The sequence below is a fragment of the Anastrepha ludens genome, chromosome 4, assembly GCF_028408465.1.
Source record: "Anastrepha ludens isolate Willacy chromosome 4, idAnaLude1.1, whole genome shotgun sequence".
Lineage (NCBI taxonomy): Eukaryota > Metazoa > Arthropoda > Insecta > Diptera > Tephritidae > Anastrepha > Anastrepha ludens.
Window position 1 is genome coordinate 43,295,542 of NC_071500.1, and position 18,818 is coordinate 43,314,359.

The following is an 18,818-nucleotide window of genomic DNA, read 5'->3' on the forward strand; positions in this document are numbered from 1 at the left end:
ACGAGCTCACAACAACAACAAAAAATCGTGCTGCTCTTCTATTGTAAAAACACCGCAACTCACTGGTGATAGCTGGCAGAATACGTGCACATTTGTTTTGAACAGCAAGACAAGAAGTAAAAAAAGAAGAAACAAAGTAGAGAAACACAAATTCCGTAAACGCCGCAGAAATGCAAAACCAAACAAGCAAATCAATTTACGTGAAGTCACCAAAGTCTTCAGCGGTGCTATAAAATTCGAATTGCAGAACAGATGAGTAGTTGATGAAGTAGATAGAGTCCGAAGTAGGTAGAGTTGGAGGTGAAGGTGCAGGTGGAGAAACCACAAATGGCTAAATTCAATTTGCTCATTTGCTAAGCCAAAAACTAGGTAATTGTTGTATTGCTATTGTGTTAAATTGCATAAGTATGTGTAGGTAATAGATTTGTGAGAAATGTTGTGGTATTTAGCAAGGAGAAAACGCCTTTGCTGGTTCTTTACTTACCATCATCATCGTCCACAAGATCACCTAGGTCGGGTTCGTCATCGTCATCGTCATCATCATCGTCATCATCATCATCATCATCGGCCGGCGCTGCCGCGGGCGCTACATCATTGACAGCTTGTTGTCGCGCAATGGCACGCTCCTGACGTTCGACCAATTGTACGGGAGATGCTTGAATTTGCAGCAGCACAGCACTGAGGATGCAAAGTAATAGTACGAATTTCATGGTGCTGGAAGATAGATAAAAGCAGATGGCAAGAATTAAAGTCAAGTTGGTTTGCTCTGAATTAAAATGAGTGATGTATATATTTATGTATTGATAATTCTGAAGTGTATTTGCGTATATGAATGATACGTATTTTTAGTGCACGGGTACGTCTTGGGTGTGCAGGTAATATTTCTCTAATCTGGGTTCCAGGACATAATAACATAGAGGGAAATGAATTTGTTGATGAGCTTGCGAGGAAGGGAACTGAATCGGCCTCAGAGACCTCCTACCCGGGTATCGACATCCCCTTGACAGTTGTTAAAGGGGAACTGCACAAATTATTTCTCAGGAAAGCGCAGAAAAGATGGAGCTTCATTTCTTCATGTGCTATTTGGAAAACCCTTTGGCCCCAGTACAATATACGGATGGCTCAGAAAGTCCTTTGGACTCCTCGCCATTCAACTTCCAAACTCGTAGCTGTGTTTACCGGTGACTGGATGATCGCCACACACACGGAAAAGCTAGGGTTACCATTTAATCCCTAATGCAGAAGCTGTGGGGACCTTTCAGAGAAGGAAACATTCTCTGTAAACGTCCGGGTTTGGCAGCTAGACGATTAAGGTGACTGGGGGGCAGTGCGCCTGGGGCAGTGCTTCAACCTAAATCCCATCAATCTTCTCCATTATATCAACAGCTCTGAGGCCAACTTTCATTGGAGACTAGTGTGAAATATTCTGCTACAATCGCAGTAAAAATTTTACCTTGGTGTCAGCAAGCCCGCAAAGAAATGCATTTTACCTTTCTTTTAAGCATAGCTTCGTTATAGAGAGGGTTACCAGGGAAGGCGTTCGAGATACTTAAGCGCAATATTATTTAATATATATAATTTTTGATTAATTTGATAATAGGGTTTCGAGGTATACGATTTTAAATATTACTTAGAAATAATATTTTTTTTATGCATGTACAACCACTTTTTCTCAATTTATAGTTAGAGGGGCCGATTTCTGTTCTTTTTTTTATTCAAGGGCGTGTAAAAATCATCAATAAAATTAGAACGAATCACCGCAAGTTATGAATGGCTGCTGTTAAAATTGTGATTTGACGATTTGTCAATAACAAAACGTCAAAACCAGTCACTACCTGTTTAGTAGAGGATGTCCGCATCCAGAACTTAATCCATATTAAGCCAATTACACGTGCAATGAACGAAATCGTCGCTGAACAGTGATTAGCATGCCAACTTCTCTGGACAAACCTGTGTTCGTTGCAACTTGATATTTTCGATAAACATTAAATAATTGTGAGCCGTGTAAACTCGTATTCAGACAATATTTTTTTTTTCACAGAAAAAATTCCGAAATTTTATGAATTTCGGTTAGCTGCTAAAAATATATTTTTTGGTAATTTCATGCAGATTAAATAAAAAAATCACTATGCTAAGGAAGTATGCATGGTATTTCAGCGAATTATTATAGGTATGTAGATATATGAATGGAATTTCGAGCGTTACATAAAAAAGGAAAAGGCTTCAAATATATGGCCGTTAAATTGATAAAGAAAGAAGGAAGAGACAAAAGATACAAATATTTATGGCGTACCCACCACTTCAAGTTCAATGCCATATATGTATGTACATAAATGTCTCCAAATATATGCTTGTATGTACAAATATGGGTACCCTGCCGGCAACTCAGCTAACTTTTAATGTGCTTGTACTTAATCTAACGGCATTGCAATTAGAGGTGGTTGATGCTAGGATTAAAAAATTGTAAAAATTAAAGAAGTTTTTTGGCAACTTGAAGCATGCACTTTGGTGTATTGGAATTTAATGGGCTATAAAATTGCTACCCAAAATATTTCTAGAAATTTTAACTAAAAATCGTGAAATTAGGATGAAAAGTTTGTGGAGTTTTGCTGATTTTTTTGAACTAATATGGTTTTTGTTAGTCTATGAACGTAAAAAAATAATAAAGATAATAAGAAAAGAAAAATAGTGTAGAGTGTAGAGAGTTCCAAATGTTAAAGTGCTAAGTGTAAGGCGTAACTCAACTATTAACTAACTCATAATAAAACATGGTAAAATACACGAGAATTTCCTAATTTTCCTAATTACACAAAGATGTTATTTTTTTTGCCAAAGCGTTTTCTTTATGCTTTATTGGAAGAATTAAATAGCTTGGTCAACAAAAACTATTTACTTCCATACATATTTGATAACGATTTACGGACAATAAAACAAGATTAAATCTGTTCAGTAAAAACTAAAATATTTCTTGCTACATTCTACAGCACACTTCTGCTAGGTGTTTGGTCGCGCTTCTCCTCTTATTTGTAGCATGCGTCTTGGCGTTTTTCCAAAAATGGTGGGAACTATAGTTTTACGCTGGCTCGGAACGGCAGATGGTCTTTTAAGAGGACTTTTTCGTAATAGAAATACACTTGAAGGTGGACCATTGGCTGTCGAGGAGCAAACGCTATTCGAAAAAACTTTTTCATTTAGTGTTTCATGCACGGACATTCGAACCTACGCACAACCGAATGGTAATCGTGCACCAACTCATTCGGCAACACCGGCCGCTATATTAATTCACAATTTTACTTAACTAATATACCATATTTAAAAATTAAAAAAAAAATTAACTTTTCTCATTTCTATTACCAATGCATTTCGCTTGGATAGGCGCCTTTTGTTATAATTTGTAACCCATTCCTCAAGTCTTTCTCCACCTGAGAGCCAAGTACTTGATATTGAAGTCCATTTCACAATGAACAAAAGAAACAAATTAAAAAAATAAAAATAAATAATTGGCGCGTACACTTCTGTTAGGTGTTTGGCCGAGCTCCTCCTCCTATTTGTGGTGTGCGTCTTGATGTTGTTCCACAAATGGAGGGCCCTACAGTTTCAAGCCGACTCCGAACGGCAGATATTTTTATGAGGAGCTTTTTCATGGCAGAAATACACTCGGAGGTTTGCCATTGCCTGCCGAGGGGCGACCGCTATTAGAAAAATGTTTTTATTAATTTTGCCTTCACCGAGATTCGAACTAACGACCTCTCGGCGAATTCCGAATGGTAATCACGCACCAACCCATTCGGCTACGGCGGCCGAATAGGTATATAAAACAGTTTTCCAAAACAAAGAAAACTACAATTAATTGCGCTTTAAACTAATATGAGAAATATATCAGAAACAAAAAAAAATGTATGCACCGAATATGCGCGCTTTGATTTTGAGAAAGTTCTGTTTCATATTATAGCTAAGTTAATATTGGTTCATAAAAGTTAAATAGAGGTGGGTTATTTTTGCAGTCACTACAGAATTGCTTATAGGGTACTTCGCGCAATTTATGGGCATGCATTCTGCAAGTTCACTAAGGCAAGGCCAATGCAATATTTACAAACGTATTCGCTATGCCATTAAAAACTAGGCAAATGTAACACATAAAATGGGGCACACACACTCGCATGTGGTATGTATACACATATATTTACATGTATGTATGCAGACCTAGTACTCCTCTGAGGGTAAAAACTGCCCGACAATAAAAACAGAAAAGAATAAGAAGTGTGCGCGGGTATAAAAAGTAGTGAGAGCTGATAGTTGTCGGCACGAACTCATATTTAATATATGCTTACATAGCAAGTGGGCAGGCGACTTTCGAATTATTACTTATTCCACTTTTTTCATTTCATTGACTCGCTCAAGAAAGTTTTTTTTTACCAATAGGCAGCAGCTGAAGTGCAATATTTATATCTTCATGACTTTAATTGGTAAAAAACGAAGTAGTAATAGTTCTCAAAGTTTTTCAGTATAGGCTTTGATGCTTAGGTTATAAACCAGCAGGTAACCCTATTATTTGTTATTCGGATCGACGACTTGCTACCCTTAAGTACTTGGAATCAAAGCTTGTGGATAACTGCAAAATTATTTCAGAAATACTTTAAGATGCAAGGTTTTGATAGCAATAAAGAGTCGATTATCAGCTAAAATAGCAGTACCAATCGTGCTCTGTGTTATGTCCAACGATAATATCAAAATTTTACTCAATTGTTGAAACTAATTTAGAAAGAAAATCTTCCACAACTTCAAAAAGACCTCGTCGCTTTATTATTAAGATGGATAGGCTGCTATTTGGGCTTTGTCAACTTTCTGGAGCAAATCGGCTCCTTAGCATGAGATATGCAATCAGCTCCGGTAGAGGCAATAAGTTCATGATCATAGAAAGGAAAATAGAGAGTTAATAGATTATATGAAATGAAGATTGGTTGCTCGTCCAAATAGATTGGATAAAACTGACTACTCTTGAGAAATAGCAAACTAATTTGGCCTGAAAATAGCCTGCATTATATTTACAAAGCCTAGGTTAACCGCATTGACTTTACGCTCTTAGTCTATTGGCTAAATGCAATGAATTTGCAAAGCCAGGAAAGAATTTCATAGAAGTCCAGCTTTAGTTAGGAACCTCCATAACGATTCGATCATTCGATTTATGTGGAATAATGAGGGCAACTTGCATCGGACATTATTGAAAATGAGGTGTCTAGGAAAACTAAGAAAAGAATATCAAAATATGTATTGTAATAAAATTCTGAAAAAAGTTAGGTTAAGTTAATGCAAAAAGATAAGATAATATAAAATATGATGGAAGGAAAACAGATGTTTTTACATATTATAACAAATATACAATATATAAAATATATATAAAATAAAGCAACAACAAAATTTCAACAGAACTCCTCAATTACGTCAGCTCAGCAGCTGACTCTCTCAATTTCATTCGAGGCCGAGTGTATTCTCTCAATTCTGCTCCACAATACTAGTAAATGCGCTGATTGATTTTAAATAGTCATCTGGGAACTCTGGTGTAACTATGGCGTTTAGTCTTTTCGCCGCGGTATTAAACTAACATAAAACCTAGAGACTTATAGCTCCATCTAGCATACTTCAAACGGAGATAATCATTTAAAAATTGAGGTTTCTCTTATCATATTAGTTTGGAGAAAAATAAATCCATTATTTAAATTTTTTTATTTTGTGCAAATGGCTCAAAATTGATGGTCGGATGGATGGATGGCTACTGGGCGATGCTACGATTATTGACATGCCGGGCAACATCGCTTTTTGCTGTGATTTTATCGACATTTTCGACATGATTGAAACTCTCTTTAATATCAAATTTAATGTCTGAACGGAATCGACGAAACCGAAATTGCACGAAATTAGCTGTTACAATATCGACACCATGAATACCATTCACGATTTCAGTTTCCTGGCTCACATTTTTGCCTTTATCAAAGAAAAAACGGTAAAATGTACAGAATTTTCTCTTTGTTGATTTCTATTGTAACAACCTGTAACTCACAACTGAATGAAACAAGCAAGAAACAGCAAAAAAACATTTTAGTGTGAAATGTCAAGTTAGCAACGAACAGAAACTTTAAATTGTTTAACCGATTCTTTACGAGTTATCGATCACTACAGAGCCATCTACCGAGAAATTAATGTATTACTTTTTACCCAAACTAATATTTTATATTTCGAGTCATTGTATAGGTTTTACTAAAACCGTTTTAGACATAAACGCCTTGCAGCAAAACCATAATCTCGGCCACCAAAGTGAGAGTGCATAAATTCAGCTATGCAGTTTTCAACATCAACCACCACTATACACTTCGTACGCTCAATCTATTTCTTTGCGCTTTCCAGTACGCCTGCTATCATATGCAGAAGCCAGTACTTAAACACATATCACACTACTACACTTGCAATTCCTAGCAAGGCTGCGGTAAACCCTTTTTTCCGATACATTGACCTAAATATGCAATACTCGCAAACTTGTACCTCTCAATACTCATATTTGCCTCATCAACAGCCCCAATGCTCCAGTATACATACATATGTATGTTAACGGTAAGTATGTGCTTTCACTGAACTCTTTTCGGTAAGGTCCACTGTAGGCTATTGAATGGCACCAACATGAGCGCAAATGTTCATACAAATACAGTGGAACCTCGATATAATGAGCATACGAGTGTCAATTCAATATACGAAAATGTGGAGAAAATTCGTAGGCATTATATCGAGGTTTCACTGTACATTTGCAAATATAAGCACATATTCATATGTACACTTAACACACACATCCACTTTCTGTACACCTGCAGCATCTGAATCTATACATCTTCATTTAGGAAAGGAATTTGCGCCCATTTTTACTGGCTCCCAGAACACTCAATATCTAGTTCAATTCCACGATGTCTACGCTTCTATGATGAAGTATTCGAATATACATATGACGTATGTATGTATGTATGTACACCTACAGATAAGCGTACTAATTAGCGTAGGGTAGTTAAAATTTAAAAATCAAAAATACAACCTTTTCACAAATTCTCGTATATGTTTTTGGATTGTAAGCGGTGACGTCGAAGAGTCACAAATAGTTCACTTTTGAGTGTAAAAAAGTGGCAGGTTTAAATTTTTATTTCCAAAAATTCTGTTGCTAGCAATTTCCTATTTTCGTTTTCCCAATTTTTTCTTCTCTGACTCTAACTGACAACTCTATCATTCAAATACTTTTTCTGCGAATATTCGAGGCGTAAGAATGCCCGCTAAAGCTCACATATTCAAAATATTTCTAACCGTTTAAAAAGACGTATTAAATTATCAAATATAATTTTTTTATTTAAATAAACTACGTCATTATTGCCTATTGGTTATTTAGCTACCTATGACAGAGAGTTTAGGCAAGATAACATATTTCTCAAAGTCAAAATAGAACATTTTCAAGAATTTAAGATTAGTCAAGGATAAATTACAGAGTTCATTTGGTCCCCAAGTATGTAGCTAAATTTTTACTGGTCCTGTCCTTCCATGCAATAGAGTTCATAGAGTTTAGATGCTGTATGAGGTTTACACTTCGGCCCCATGGCCTCTTGTGCCCTCTACTCATCACAGTACCTCATCCAGATCCAGTTCACTTTTAAACTCAGGATGCCCGTGAGCCTTCTCAGTTTATCCTTGGGAAAGGTTACGACATTTTTAAACCTGTTTTGGTTGTACCCTGGCAGTAGGGATTTCGCCTGGCATAGCCAAATAGTTTGGTGCCAGCAAACTTCTATAGCCCTAGCTCTTCACTCCTAAGCTTCTCCTTGATGGTGTATTGCCCGATAGCAAGGAAGGGCTCGGGCCCTATTAAAGGCGAGACCACAGCCTCTCTCGCCAATGTGTCCACTCTTTCGTCTTTCGATGGCAAAGGACGATAGGGCCATGAGTACCGCCTCACTATCGCCTCAGACTAATCGCAAAATTGCCAAAGTATTTCAAAATTTGCAATACAATTTATAGATTATTTTTTTAGTTTTTTGGGTATGTTAATTTAGTTTAAGTGCAGGACGATGCAAATCTTCAGTCTCTATTGCTAATAGTTAAAGAATAATGCCGTAAAAACTCGAACTAAGATTTTGATGAAATTTTGTCCATTTTTCATTGGAGATTATAAAGGGGGCTTGTACAATACTACCATTCGTTGAGCTCGGGCTCAAAGCCGATTGGGAAAATTAATCATCAAATTGCAAAAGGAAAAGTTTTTAATGGTACTGGCAAACCTCTGCAGGTATTGGTAAATCTCTGAATGTATTTTTCGCATAAAAAACACCTGCCGTTAGGAAGCAACTCCCTTCATTCGTAAAACAACACCAAGCCACGTAGAGAAACTCAGTTCATTGTGCCCTTTATTCTTCACACTATCCCATCCAAACCCAGTTCTTTTCAGAAGTCTACGATAGTGCCAATCTGAGTCGAGCGCATAAGTCTTACTTCCGGTTATACAAGAACGAGATTTTTACTTTTTCTTGAAAATCTTCTTATGACAACCCATTCGAGAATCAAATGTAACGCTGTCTCCGGTGATGCGTCGCAGAGTCAGCAAGAGATGTTATATTGCGGATTCCTTCGCCTCTAAGTTCTTTTCTGTTTGTTTTTCAATTTGTTCTTAGGGAGGTTTATAAAATATTGAAACAATATTTACGATTAGTCCAGTGGGATGCCAATTGAAGTTCTTTAGCTTTTGTACAACTCTTTTGAGCTCTGCTTCGATGGTATACATGTATGTACCATATTTTTAAGCTGCATTATCCAAAAAATTAAACGTCGCTAATATGGCAAACCTGTACGATTTACAATTACATACTATATATATATATATATATATATATGTAAAAGTGAATGCATACGTATAACCAATATTTCTCCCATTATATTTCCGGCACAGTACGAAGTTCGACAAAATATAGAACAGTATTTCCATAGTACTTTCTCACACCGTACATAGATAATATCACATGCGATATGTCGACATGAATTGAGGTGGTATGAGCTTAAACTAGTCAATAGTTTCGAACAGCCGAAATTGTATTCCTGTGCAGCATTCTAGTTATTAATTATGTGTATGAAGTATACTGAAGGCATTCACTTTTATCAGCCATCTCAATCGAAACAGATTCAATTGTATACTGAAGTAATTAAGATATCAGAAACGAGCATACAAAGGCCCAAAAATCAATTACATTAAATTAATTTACTACGACTTCAAACAGCATATACGAGCACTACTCCAATATGAGCAAGAAAAGGGTCCTTCAAAATACGCGTCTAGATGTTGTTTTAAAAGAAAATATGTAAACATTAAGATTCTTACAGGTCTCACTATTGTCGTCTTATAATTCGATGTAGCCGGCTGCGCGCACCAAAAAATGCGTTGTTATCTTGCTTATGCGGCGCTATCTTGCGCGGAGAGCGCGGAACGAACGACAAAGAGGCACAATCGGCCCCCGCGTTCGGAAACGTTCGGCATCTGGCTCTCCTACTTGAGTGAGGCTATATACTTATGTATGTAAAGGGTCCGCCATATAACTTCACGGAATTAAAAATGCTATAAAAAAGAAACTACTCAATATTTTTCCAAACTGTTTTTTTTTTATTTTGAAGTACAATCCTTCCGGTTAATGATGGAACACAACTTCATTCATATGGCTGCCTCGGCTAGCCATGCACCATCCCATACGATCGGTTCAATTTTTCAACACATTTTCGATTGCATGCGGCTGTATTTCATCTATGACATAGCGTATGTTGGTCTTCAGTGCATCAATTGTTATTGGTTTGTGGCATAACACTGGTCTTAGACGGCACCCCAAAGATAATAATCCAACGGCATCAAATCGCAGCTCCGAGGCGGCCAAACGATATCAGAATTTTGGCTGATAATGCGATCTTCGAAGACAGTGCGCAAAAGATTGATCCTAGCATTCGCTGTGTGGCAAGTAGCGCCATCTTGTTGGAACCAAATGCCACCAATATCCTCCTCTTCAATTTCTCGGAACAAAAATTCGTTCAACATGGCCCGGTAACGCTCTCCATTGACAGTTACGGCCACTCCTCGCTCATTTTCGAAGAAAAATGGACCAATGATGCCCCTCGACCAAAATCCGCACCAAACAGTGACTCCGTGTGAATGCATCGGCTTTTCTTCGAGTGCGTGCGGGTTTTCTAAACCCCAAATGCGGCAATTTTGCTTGTTAACATAACGAACATACGCTTCATTCGGTGCTTTTCTTCTTCCCATTGCCGTTCGTAATTTTCGTACACATTCTACAACATTACCATGATTTTCAAAGTAATGTCGCCATATTTCCCAGCGTTCTTTGAGCGTATACTCAACCATTTTCGTTCAGCGGAAGAATAAAACTAATTTTCTGTCGAATCAGATGACAGCTAAGTTTTACCATTCTTCATATAATACCTAGTTCAAATCCGTAACGATAGATGGCGGGCCCTGTATATGTGCATATGTATATAAATTCACATATTTGTATTTGCATATGCCTTCTGAGAAAAGGGCGATGATAGGAAATGTAGGAAATGAAAGGGAGTGTTTCGAGTGTAAAGTGTCTTGAAAAAGTCAAATCGATGATTTTGCCTCTTAGTGTTTTTGATCTATTAACTGTCTGATGCACAATCGAAATTGAACATATCTTTCATGAATTTGATAAATGTTTCGTCATTTTTCACGTTTGTGTAAATGTAACTTGATCAATTCCATTGCGATTCCATTTACCTCCTTCTCTATGTCCATACAAAATATCTATCAAACAAATAAAATTAAAATTTTCTTTTGAAAATTGCAACCATTACATCAGTATTTTCTTATGACGTTGTCACGTTAAACTATCGTCAGTAAACCGACTTTACAGACAACCTCTTTTTTTTATTAAAAACTAGGGCTCTTAACATTTATACGCGAAGAATTACTTCATTTGAATGCCCATCATGAGCACGTCTACAGGTAAAATCTACCAAACCGTCGATTTATGAATGCCTAATAGTTGAGAACGTCGATGATAAATGTCAAAGATGGTATAAAAAGGTACCGTCTAGGAACTATTCACTAAATGTCAGTAGTCCGCTAGTAGTAGTAGGCGTCACTTTTGAGAGACCCTATATACTTATATATATGTAGAAATGTAAAAATATCATTGAGTAAGTCAATAATGCATACTGCCATTAATGGTTTGAACTCCTGCATGCCATACTACCTTACTGCCACACATATTACGTCTGCATGCACTTGTTACTTATGTGCTTGCATGTGCATGCATGCGAGATATGCGCAAGGAAGTGTAACTTTCTTTTCAATAATCTTATAGTACAACAACAACTAACAACAAATCAACATTGGCATCCAGACTGTGACAACCAAAAGAAGAAAGTATTTTCGAAAATGTTACCCGGTGTTATAATATAGACATAACTGGATTGGCACGTACTGTCGCCTACACAAGCGTAGTATATAAATACATACACACAAATGTATATGTGAATAGGCACAATGTGCATACATATATATGTGAAAACATAAAACGAAATCTTTGGCACATGGAGTTGTTTTCATGGATGTTGTGGAGAAACTTAAAAAAAAAAAAACTCAATGTTAAGGGTATTTAAAATTGGAGCTGTCACAGTTCGACTTTTCTTTTGACTGATGAGATATTGAAAATCTACATTTTACTAAAATGGGTATGACTTCGCTTGACAGCTTTGTACGAATTTGATTGCGCTACCAAATAGTTTTGTGCATCCATGAAAGTCTGCGAACTTTTTAATACTTGTGGACGTTTTGACAGCTTGGAATATAAAGGATAATCGAAAAGTTAGAGTTAGAAAGTTAGAACTGAGCTGTTCGGTATAAGAAATAAAAACAACAGTGCACGTTCACCCTGGCCTTTCAAGTGAGAATTTTGTCTGGTGGTGAATTCGAAAACAAGTTACGATATCGACGACCGTTAACAACGGATTTTAGTCTACTGTTTACGGTATGAATACAATGTACAAGAGTGGCTTGAGCGGCTTAAATTTATTCCCTGACGTAAGTATGCAGCAAGTGTTTTTTGTTTGTTTATCATTTCCACTGCCGAGCAGATCGCTGCATCTCTCAAAAAAGATCTAAATTGGTAAAATTGAAGCACGCCTGCATGCCTACTATGGGCACGCATTGTCCCTCATCAACTTTTATAATAGGAGCAAAACCTCTGAAGAGCTCACCAATAATTTCATCCGAAAGTATTTAGCGTCATTCTACACAAATGTATCCTTAAATATCTTCTGAGCCATAAAGCTCAAATAAATAAACTAATAAAGGACCTCACCCCGAAGCTCAAGTAACACTCACCAATGCAAGAAAAACGGAATAATTTGTTGTTAATAAACGGAATTCCCAAGAAATATAGTTTAACGATATTATACTTATATATTCATCAATTTGCTCATTTTCTGTGGAGCCATCGTAAGATAGAGTTTGTGTGAATAACCTAGAAACAACTGAAGCATTGAAAAACAACATTCGGCATCAAATCATTCACAAAGAGTCTCAAATGCTTTCGAAAATTTTACCAAAAAATGGCTACATCTGTAAACGTGCATACGGGGAACATTTGGAAAATATTATCTGTCATTCATAAATTTAACCAAATGCTGCTGCATAAGTAAATAGAAGATTCGGAATACCGATGTAAAGTATGTATTTAATTTTAATTCAAAAATTAACTCCAACTTAAACTCTCGACCCTGTATTTAAAGAGTTATTAAAATAAAATGGCAATTAAGGCTTAAATATGATCCTATTTACTATTTCTACTAAATATCCGAGTGCATGTGCAATAGTCGTAGATGGCATGAATCAGTTCATACAAGCAATTAAAGTGGATTTGCCAAAAGAAAACTTGTATTTATATATACTTGTAAATATTTACAATGACACACAAATACATGCAGGCAGGCGTGTTGTATATTTTCTCGAATTGAGTTCGTATTAACTTCTATTTTTTGTGGTCACATAACTTGGAAGTGTTTGCCTTGAAACAAGTGAAAGTTTCAATAAGCCCACACACAGATACATACATATGCACGGTGAACACAATAAGCATTACAAATTGATCTAAATTTGTGGACTTCTGTGAAATTAAGGTACGTTGTTGCTTTCGCTTGAATGCTTATTTAGAGTTGAGAAATAATTGTAAAAGTATTAAATGTTAATCCAAAACTTTTTTGATGTGTCGAATTCTCCTCATATATGCATGCACTAAAGCATACACATACAATGTAGGAATATGCACACATACATGTAAGTTCAATATATGATAAATATACATAATGAAATCATGTGTCAGGACGCAAATAATGGCGAGAAACTATTTTATATACAATATATTATTATTTTATATTACTTTTTCGTTTATATTTATTTATAATTTTTTCAACTATAGTTTTGCGTGAAAATAAATATCGTTAAAAAAATATTTTTATAAATTGAAAAAAAAAAACATAATAATTGGAATTAAGTTCCTAATAGCCTGATTCCATTAAGCACTTAACACTAGTTAAGCGCTCTGTTAAATAGATTATCAAACAACTACGCCGCAAGGCGGCCGCCGTAGCCAAATTGTTTGGTGCGTGACTACCATTCGGCACTACATAGGTTCGAATCTCCGTGCATGGAACTCTAAAATGATAAAAAATGTTTTTTCTAATAGCGGTCGCCCCTCGGCAGACAATGGCAAAACTCCGAGCGTATTTCTGCCATAAAAGAGCTCCTCATAAAAAACCATCTGACCTTCGGAGGCGTCATAAAACTGTAGGTCCCTCCATTTTATCGAAAAACATCAAGACGCACACCACAAATAGGAGGAGGAGTTCGGTCAAACACCTAAAAGGGGTGTACGCGCCAATTGTATATATATATATATATATAATATAATATATATATATATATATCTATACGGACTTTTTAAAAGCATTCAATAAAGTACCGCATACAATTTTATTAGCAAAACTTCTATATCTTTGCTTTCAATAAACTTTTCTTCAAGCTGTGGGAAAAATCAGAGATCTGGGTGTTATTTTTGACGCGCGATCTACATTTTAAAGTCATATAAACTTTATTCTGTATATATTCATATTCTAGCTTTATGAGAAGAAATGTGTGATCTATATTAGCATATGCCGTGTTTTAGACCTTACCATTAGTTCTCAATCGGAACGATTACAAAAACTTTTCCTTCAGTATGCTCTGTCAGCACTGAATTACTCTCATCCTGTCCCGTCATATAAGTATGCAAGTCCCGCTAAAATGACTGGCCGTCTCTTTTAGAAAGGATTAACTTTTATATTTCCTTAAACCTGTCGAATACTGCAGGTGTCTTTCAGACAGAAGTATTTACGATCTTGCAGGCACTCAGAATTCTTAGGGAACGCAGAAGCAAGGGAGATATCAACATTTTTTCTCATAGTCAAGCTGCGGCCAAGGCTCTGACGACACCAATTGAATAGATCAAATTGGTCTACTCCGTAAGGAGGAAATCAAATATAATATCTTGGGTGTGCAGATAAAATTTCTCTGATCTGGGTTCCGGTATATATTAACATGGAGAGAAATAAAATTGCCGATGAGCTTGCCAGTAAATGGTCGACTGAATTGGTCTCAGAGGTGACTCACCCGGTCATAGGTATTCCACAGACTTCTGTTAAAGGGGAATTTCACTACTTTTATATCAGGAAAACACCGATCTGATGGAGCTCTATTTCTTCGTGTGGTATTTCGAATGTCCCCAGTACAATAGGAACAGGACATAGACAAAACTTGTAGCTATACTTAGCTGTCATTGCATGACCGGCCCTCGGGCAGAAAAGCTAGGTTTACCATTTGATCCCATTTACTTCAAGAGAAAGATACTATCGACCACTTTCTCTGGTGTCCAAATGTCTCAACTGTTCGGAATTCGCAGCTAGACGAATAAGGTCAATGGGTGCTCTTTCTTCGACGGCCTGGGGCAGTGCTCCAACCTAAGTTCCATCAATTTTCTACATCATATCAACAGCTCTGGTTGGCTGTAGATATTTGCCCGTTGAAGGTCTCATAGTGATATAAAAACGCCGCTTTAGTACTACTTAAGGAATGCCAGTCCTGTACTTCAACCATTCTACCTACCTACCTACTTTTCGATCCCTTAAAGTCTTTTCTTAATGAATATCCGTTCCAATTGAATAGATTCTGAACAAACTACATCTGTTATATTCCAAGTTCTCGTTCTTGGTTTTTTCATTATATAAACTATGGTCGCCGCCGTAGCCGAATGGATTGGTGCGTGACTACCATTCGGCAATTCACAGGTATCCCCGGCATGAAACACCAATTATTAGAAAACGTTTTTTTTTTAATAGCGACAAGGTTAGGTTAGGTATATATGGCTAATCTGGATAGATCTCACATAGACGACAAGGGTCCGTAGTGTTATCAGTGTTAACTGGAGTCATGTTAAACATAGTGCGTGAGACAAGTTTTGGCGAATTTTAATAAACAGGACAGTCAGCAATATCCTTCAGAGATGAGAAGTGTACCGTACTAGCGAACCTTAGAGCATTATTGCTTTGATAGCCACCAGGTATATCCAATGTGTGAGGATGTGTGACGAGGAGGTAAACCCCAAGTCCTACCGAGCACTTTCCCACATGCATATAAGAAATGCTCTTTCTTCCAAATTAAATATCGATGACATTTTACTATCCGCAATAATCGCTAGGTTGATATTTTAAGTGTTAATTCAACTCCACCAAGTATCGGTGGTGACCAGTTGGGAATCTTGTTCTTGTGAATAGTAGGAAGTCCGCCTTATCTGGATTTACTTCTAGTCCGACCAATTCAGTCCACTGTGAAGGCTTCTCTGAGCGTCCTTTTAAGTATTTCACTCATCATTTGATGACACCTGCCTGAGATAATAATAGTAAAGTCGTGATCAACTGTCGTCAGTTTTGGTCCGCTATCCCCAAGTTGAATGAGAATTTGATTCATTACTAGATTCCAAAGAAAAGGGGCGAGCACTCCCCCCTCTCGAGACCCACAGTTTGACTTTTTTTGAAATTTTACTAGACCTCCATTCGGCCACCATTATCCGACAGTTTAATAGGCTGCCAATGCAGATTTTACACCAGTTGACTCCAGGCCTTCCATCAAAGCTTTCGTATATATCAAGAAAGACTCCCATCAAATATTTTTCATAGTGCAGCGCTTTCTCTACCTGTAGCACCACCCTATGAAGAGCTGTTAGTGGTTAATCTTCGAGTGTATATGAAATAAGCTTCTCATCGCAAAACTATAAACTATATATAAATATATAAAATTAGCACCGATAAAGTTTTATTTACTTTTATTTCATTAGTTCGATTCTGGTGTGCACACGACATGCCACCATCCCGAAGGGAAACAATTTCACAATAAAGGTACTTAATAACAACTTCAATTTTTTTTTTTGTCGGGGCAGACTAGCAAGTACAGCACTCAGTCACAATTAAGTCCTTTGTACTGCACTCGGATTCCCTTTTTAATTTTCTTTAAATCTACTCGACCTCCGCCGAAATCTGAGTAGATCTTGTAGCGCCAAGGAGCCAATGTGGTCGCTTCTTAACACATCAGTGCCAATGACTTCAAGTCTGGTTCCAGCGAAGGCTGTGTAAGTACACATACCAAGCAGTAGAACGATTTATTTTCGAAATAATTCTAATATATCTGTAGAAGTTCAAAGTCAGCAATGTTCAACTGGGTTATCTTTAACTAAAAGTCTGTTTACTAGCTGACGGTATATCGTAAGTTAATTGACAAAGTTGTATGTAATGCCACTGCAAAGTTTAAAAACGCACACCCATACGCATGAGTAGCAACAGGGCAATGAATTTGTAACCCATAAGTAAGTGATATTGCACGTACTCACAGACTTGATATCGCTGAGTACAGGTCGAGAGTTCTCAGCAGTCGAGTCGGTTTAAATGATATTCCTGACATGGCAATGTGTGCATTTCTATAAAAACAAATACAAGCTATCAGCTCCTAGAACTATTAATACTTTTATGCACATACGTCTGTAGAAGTAAGCTTGTACATTCACATACATACACACATGCATACATACATACATACACACATACATATTATACCTATATAGCAATGTAGAATGTATGCAAGTATGCCCGCATGTGCATGTATGTGTACATAAATACTACCTAAGTAGTTATACGCACAGATGCCATTGACGTGGATGCTGCAGCTGCAATCGACAATGTTTCTAACAACTTCATCGTGTGTTTTGTACACTAAGGCTGTTAATAATATGTAGTTGACTATAAAGTATGAACTACTTTCTGATTATTTCTTATACTTTGAAATATATTAGAAAAGTTAGCTTCGAATTTCATGTGGCCGAAGTGGTGGTGGCACTTGTGCTTGGTGTCCTTTATTTACAGCTAAGAAATGTTAAGGCATTTGACTGGACGTATGCCGCTTTATAACTGTAAAGTAGAATAACTCAAGGTTGTTGATTTTGTTGTTGTTAGTGGAATAGTGCGAAAAACTTAAATTCAAATTCAATTTCTACTGAGATCAATTATATAAAATAATCTTAAAGAAATAAGTTTTATGATTCCGAATTAGACATCGTATGGCTCCATTTATGCTATGAATATGGAACCGAATTCATAAGTTCGTTTTATAACTCCAGTTCAGCGCAACTATTGACCCAGTTGTAAGAGTCTGAAGTGAAATCTTGGTGAAGCGCTGATGAAATCTACTGAGAAGTGAGGAGGCGTCAACTTCCATATAAAGACTAATGAATCTTTCATATACACGGTCTGAATATACCAGCGATTTTACTGAGCATACGACTGCATATCGCGGACGTATGGATGAAATATTGCCTAACTATTGGCGGCAAACAAAAGAAAATGAGAGAGAGGTCTCTTTCGACTTCAGACAGGTTTCAAAGGAAGGAGTGTTCACTTCAGAATGGGTGAAGGTTGTTTAATAAAGTATTAGACCTCTTCTATTCGTCACTTCTCTGCTCGCTGCTCTCTGCTCAAATAACTTGATGAAACATTTGCATGTCAAAGCGAGAACAAAGTTATCGAGCAAGATTCACCGCTAGCGAGTAATGTTACGTCATAAAACTTGTATAATTCACTTTCTTAAGAACACATGTAATTGCTATTACAAATAAATTCATTTATACCAGTTATACAGTTTATACCACTTACTAAAGAAAAGGCCTTTTAATGATCTATTCGCTGTAAATTTAAATCCAAAATAATACAAAATTTATTCAATTCAATTTCGGTTCGATATCCTGGGAATGAGATGCCAAATGATAGAACAAGTTATTTCTAATAGCCGTTCGGTAGGTAATAGCACAAATCCTCATAAAAAACCAACTGCCATTCGAAAGCGTCGTAAAACTGTAGATATCTTCATTTGTGCGAAAACCTCAGCGCGCACACCGTAAATAGAACGAGAAGCTCAGCCTGATACCAAATAAAGGCTCTAATTAAAGAAGTTAGGCGCCAATTGTATAGATATTCTGCAGGTGGCGCAAAATTAATCATGCTATCGGAAGATATATAATGTTTGCAAATGGTGTCGTACCTAAGCCATATTTGATGATTGTGAACTAGAAAGCTGCTGTATACAAATAGACAAACAACTTTTTTTTTTTAATTAGCAAAAAATTATAAGAATTGGGTGCGAG

General features: G+C 36.7%; 1 protein-coding gene across 1 annotated transcript in view; it reads right to left on the reverse strand.

The window, feature by feature from the left end:
• The window catches only part of LOC128862108 (dentin sialophosphoprotein), a 76,361-nt gene that overhangs the window by 35,346 nt on the left and 22,197 nt on the right, over positions 1-18,818 (reverse strand). The window contains exon 2 of the mRNA XM_054100540.1: positions 485-714. Coding sequence (XP_053956515.1) covers positions 485-710 — 226 coding nt within the window. The 5' untranslated portion in view covers positions 711-714. The remainder of the gene's footprint in view (positions 1-484; positions 715-18,818) is intronic.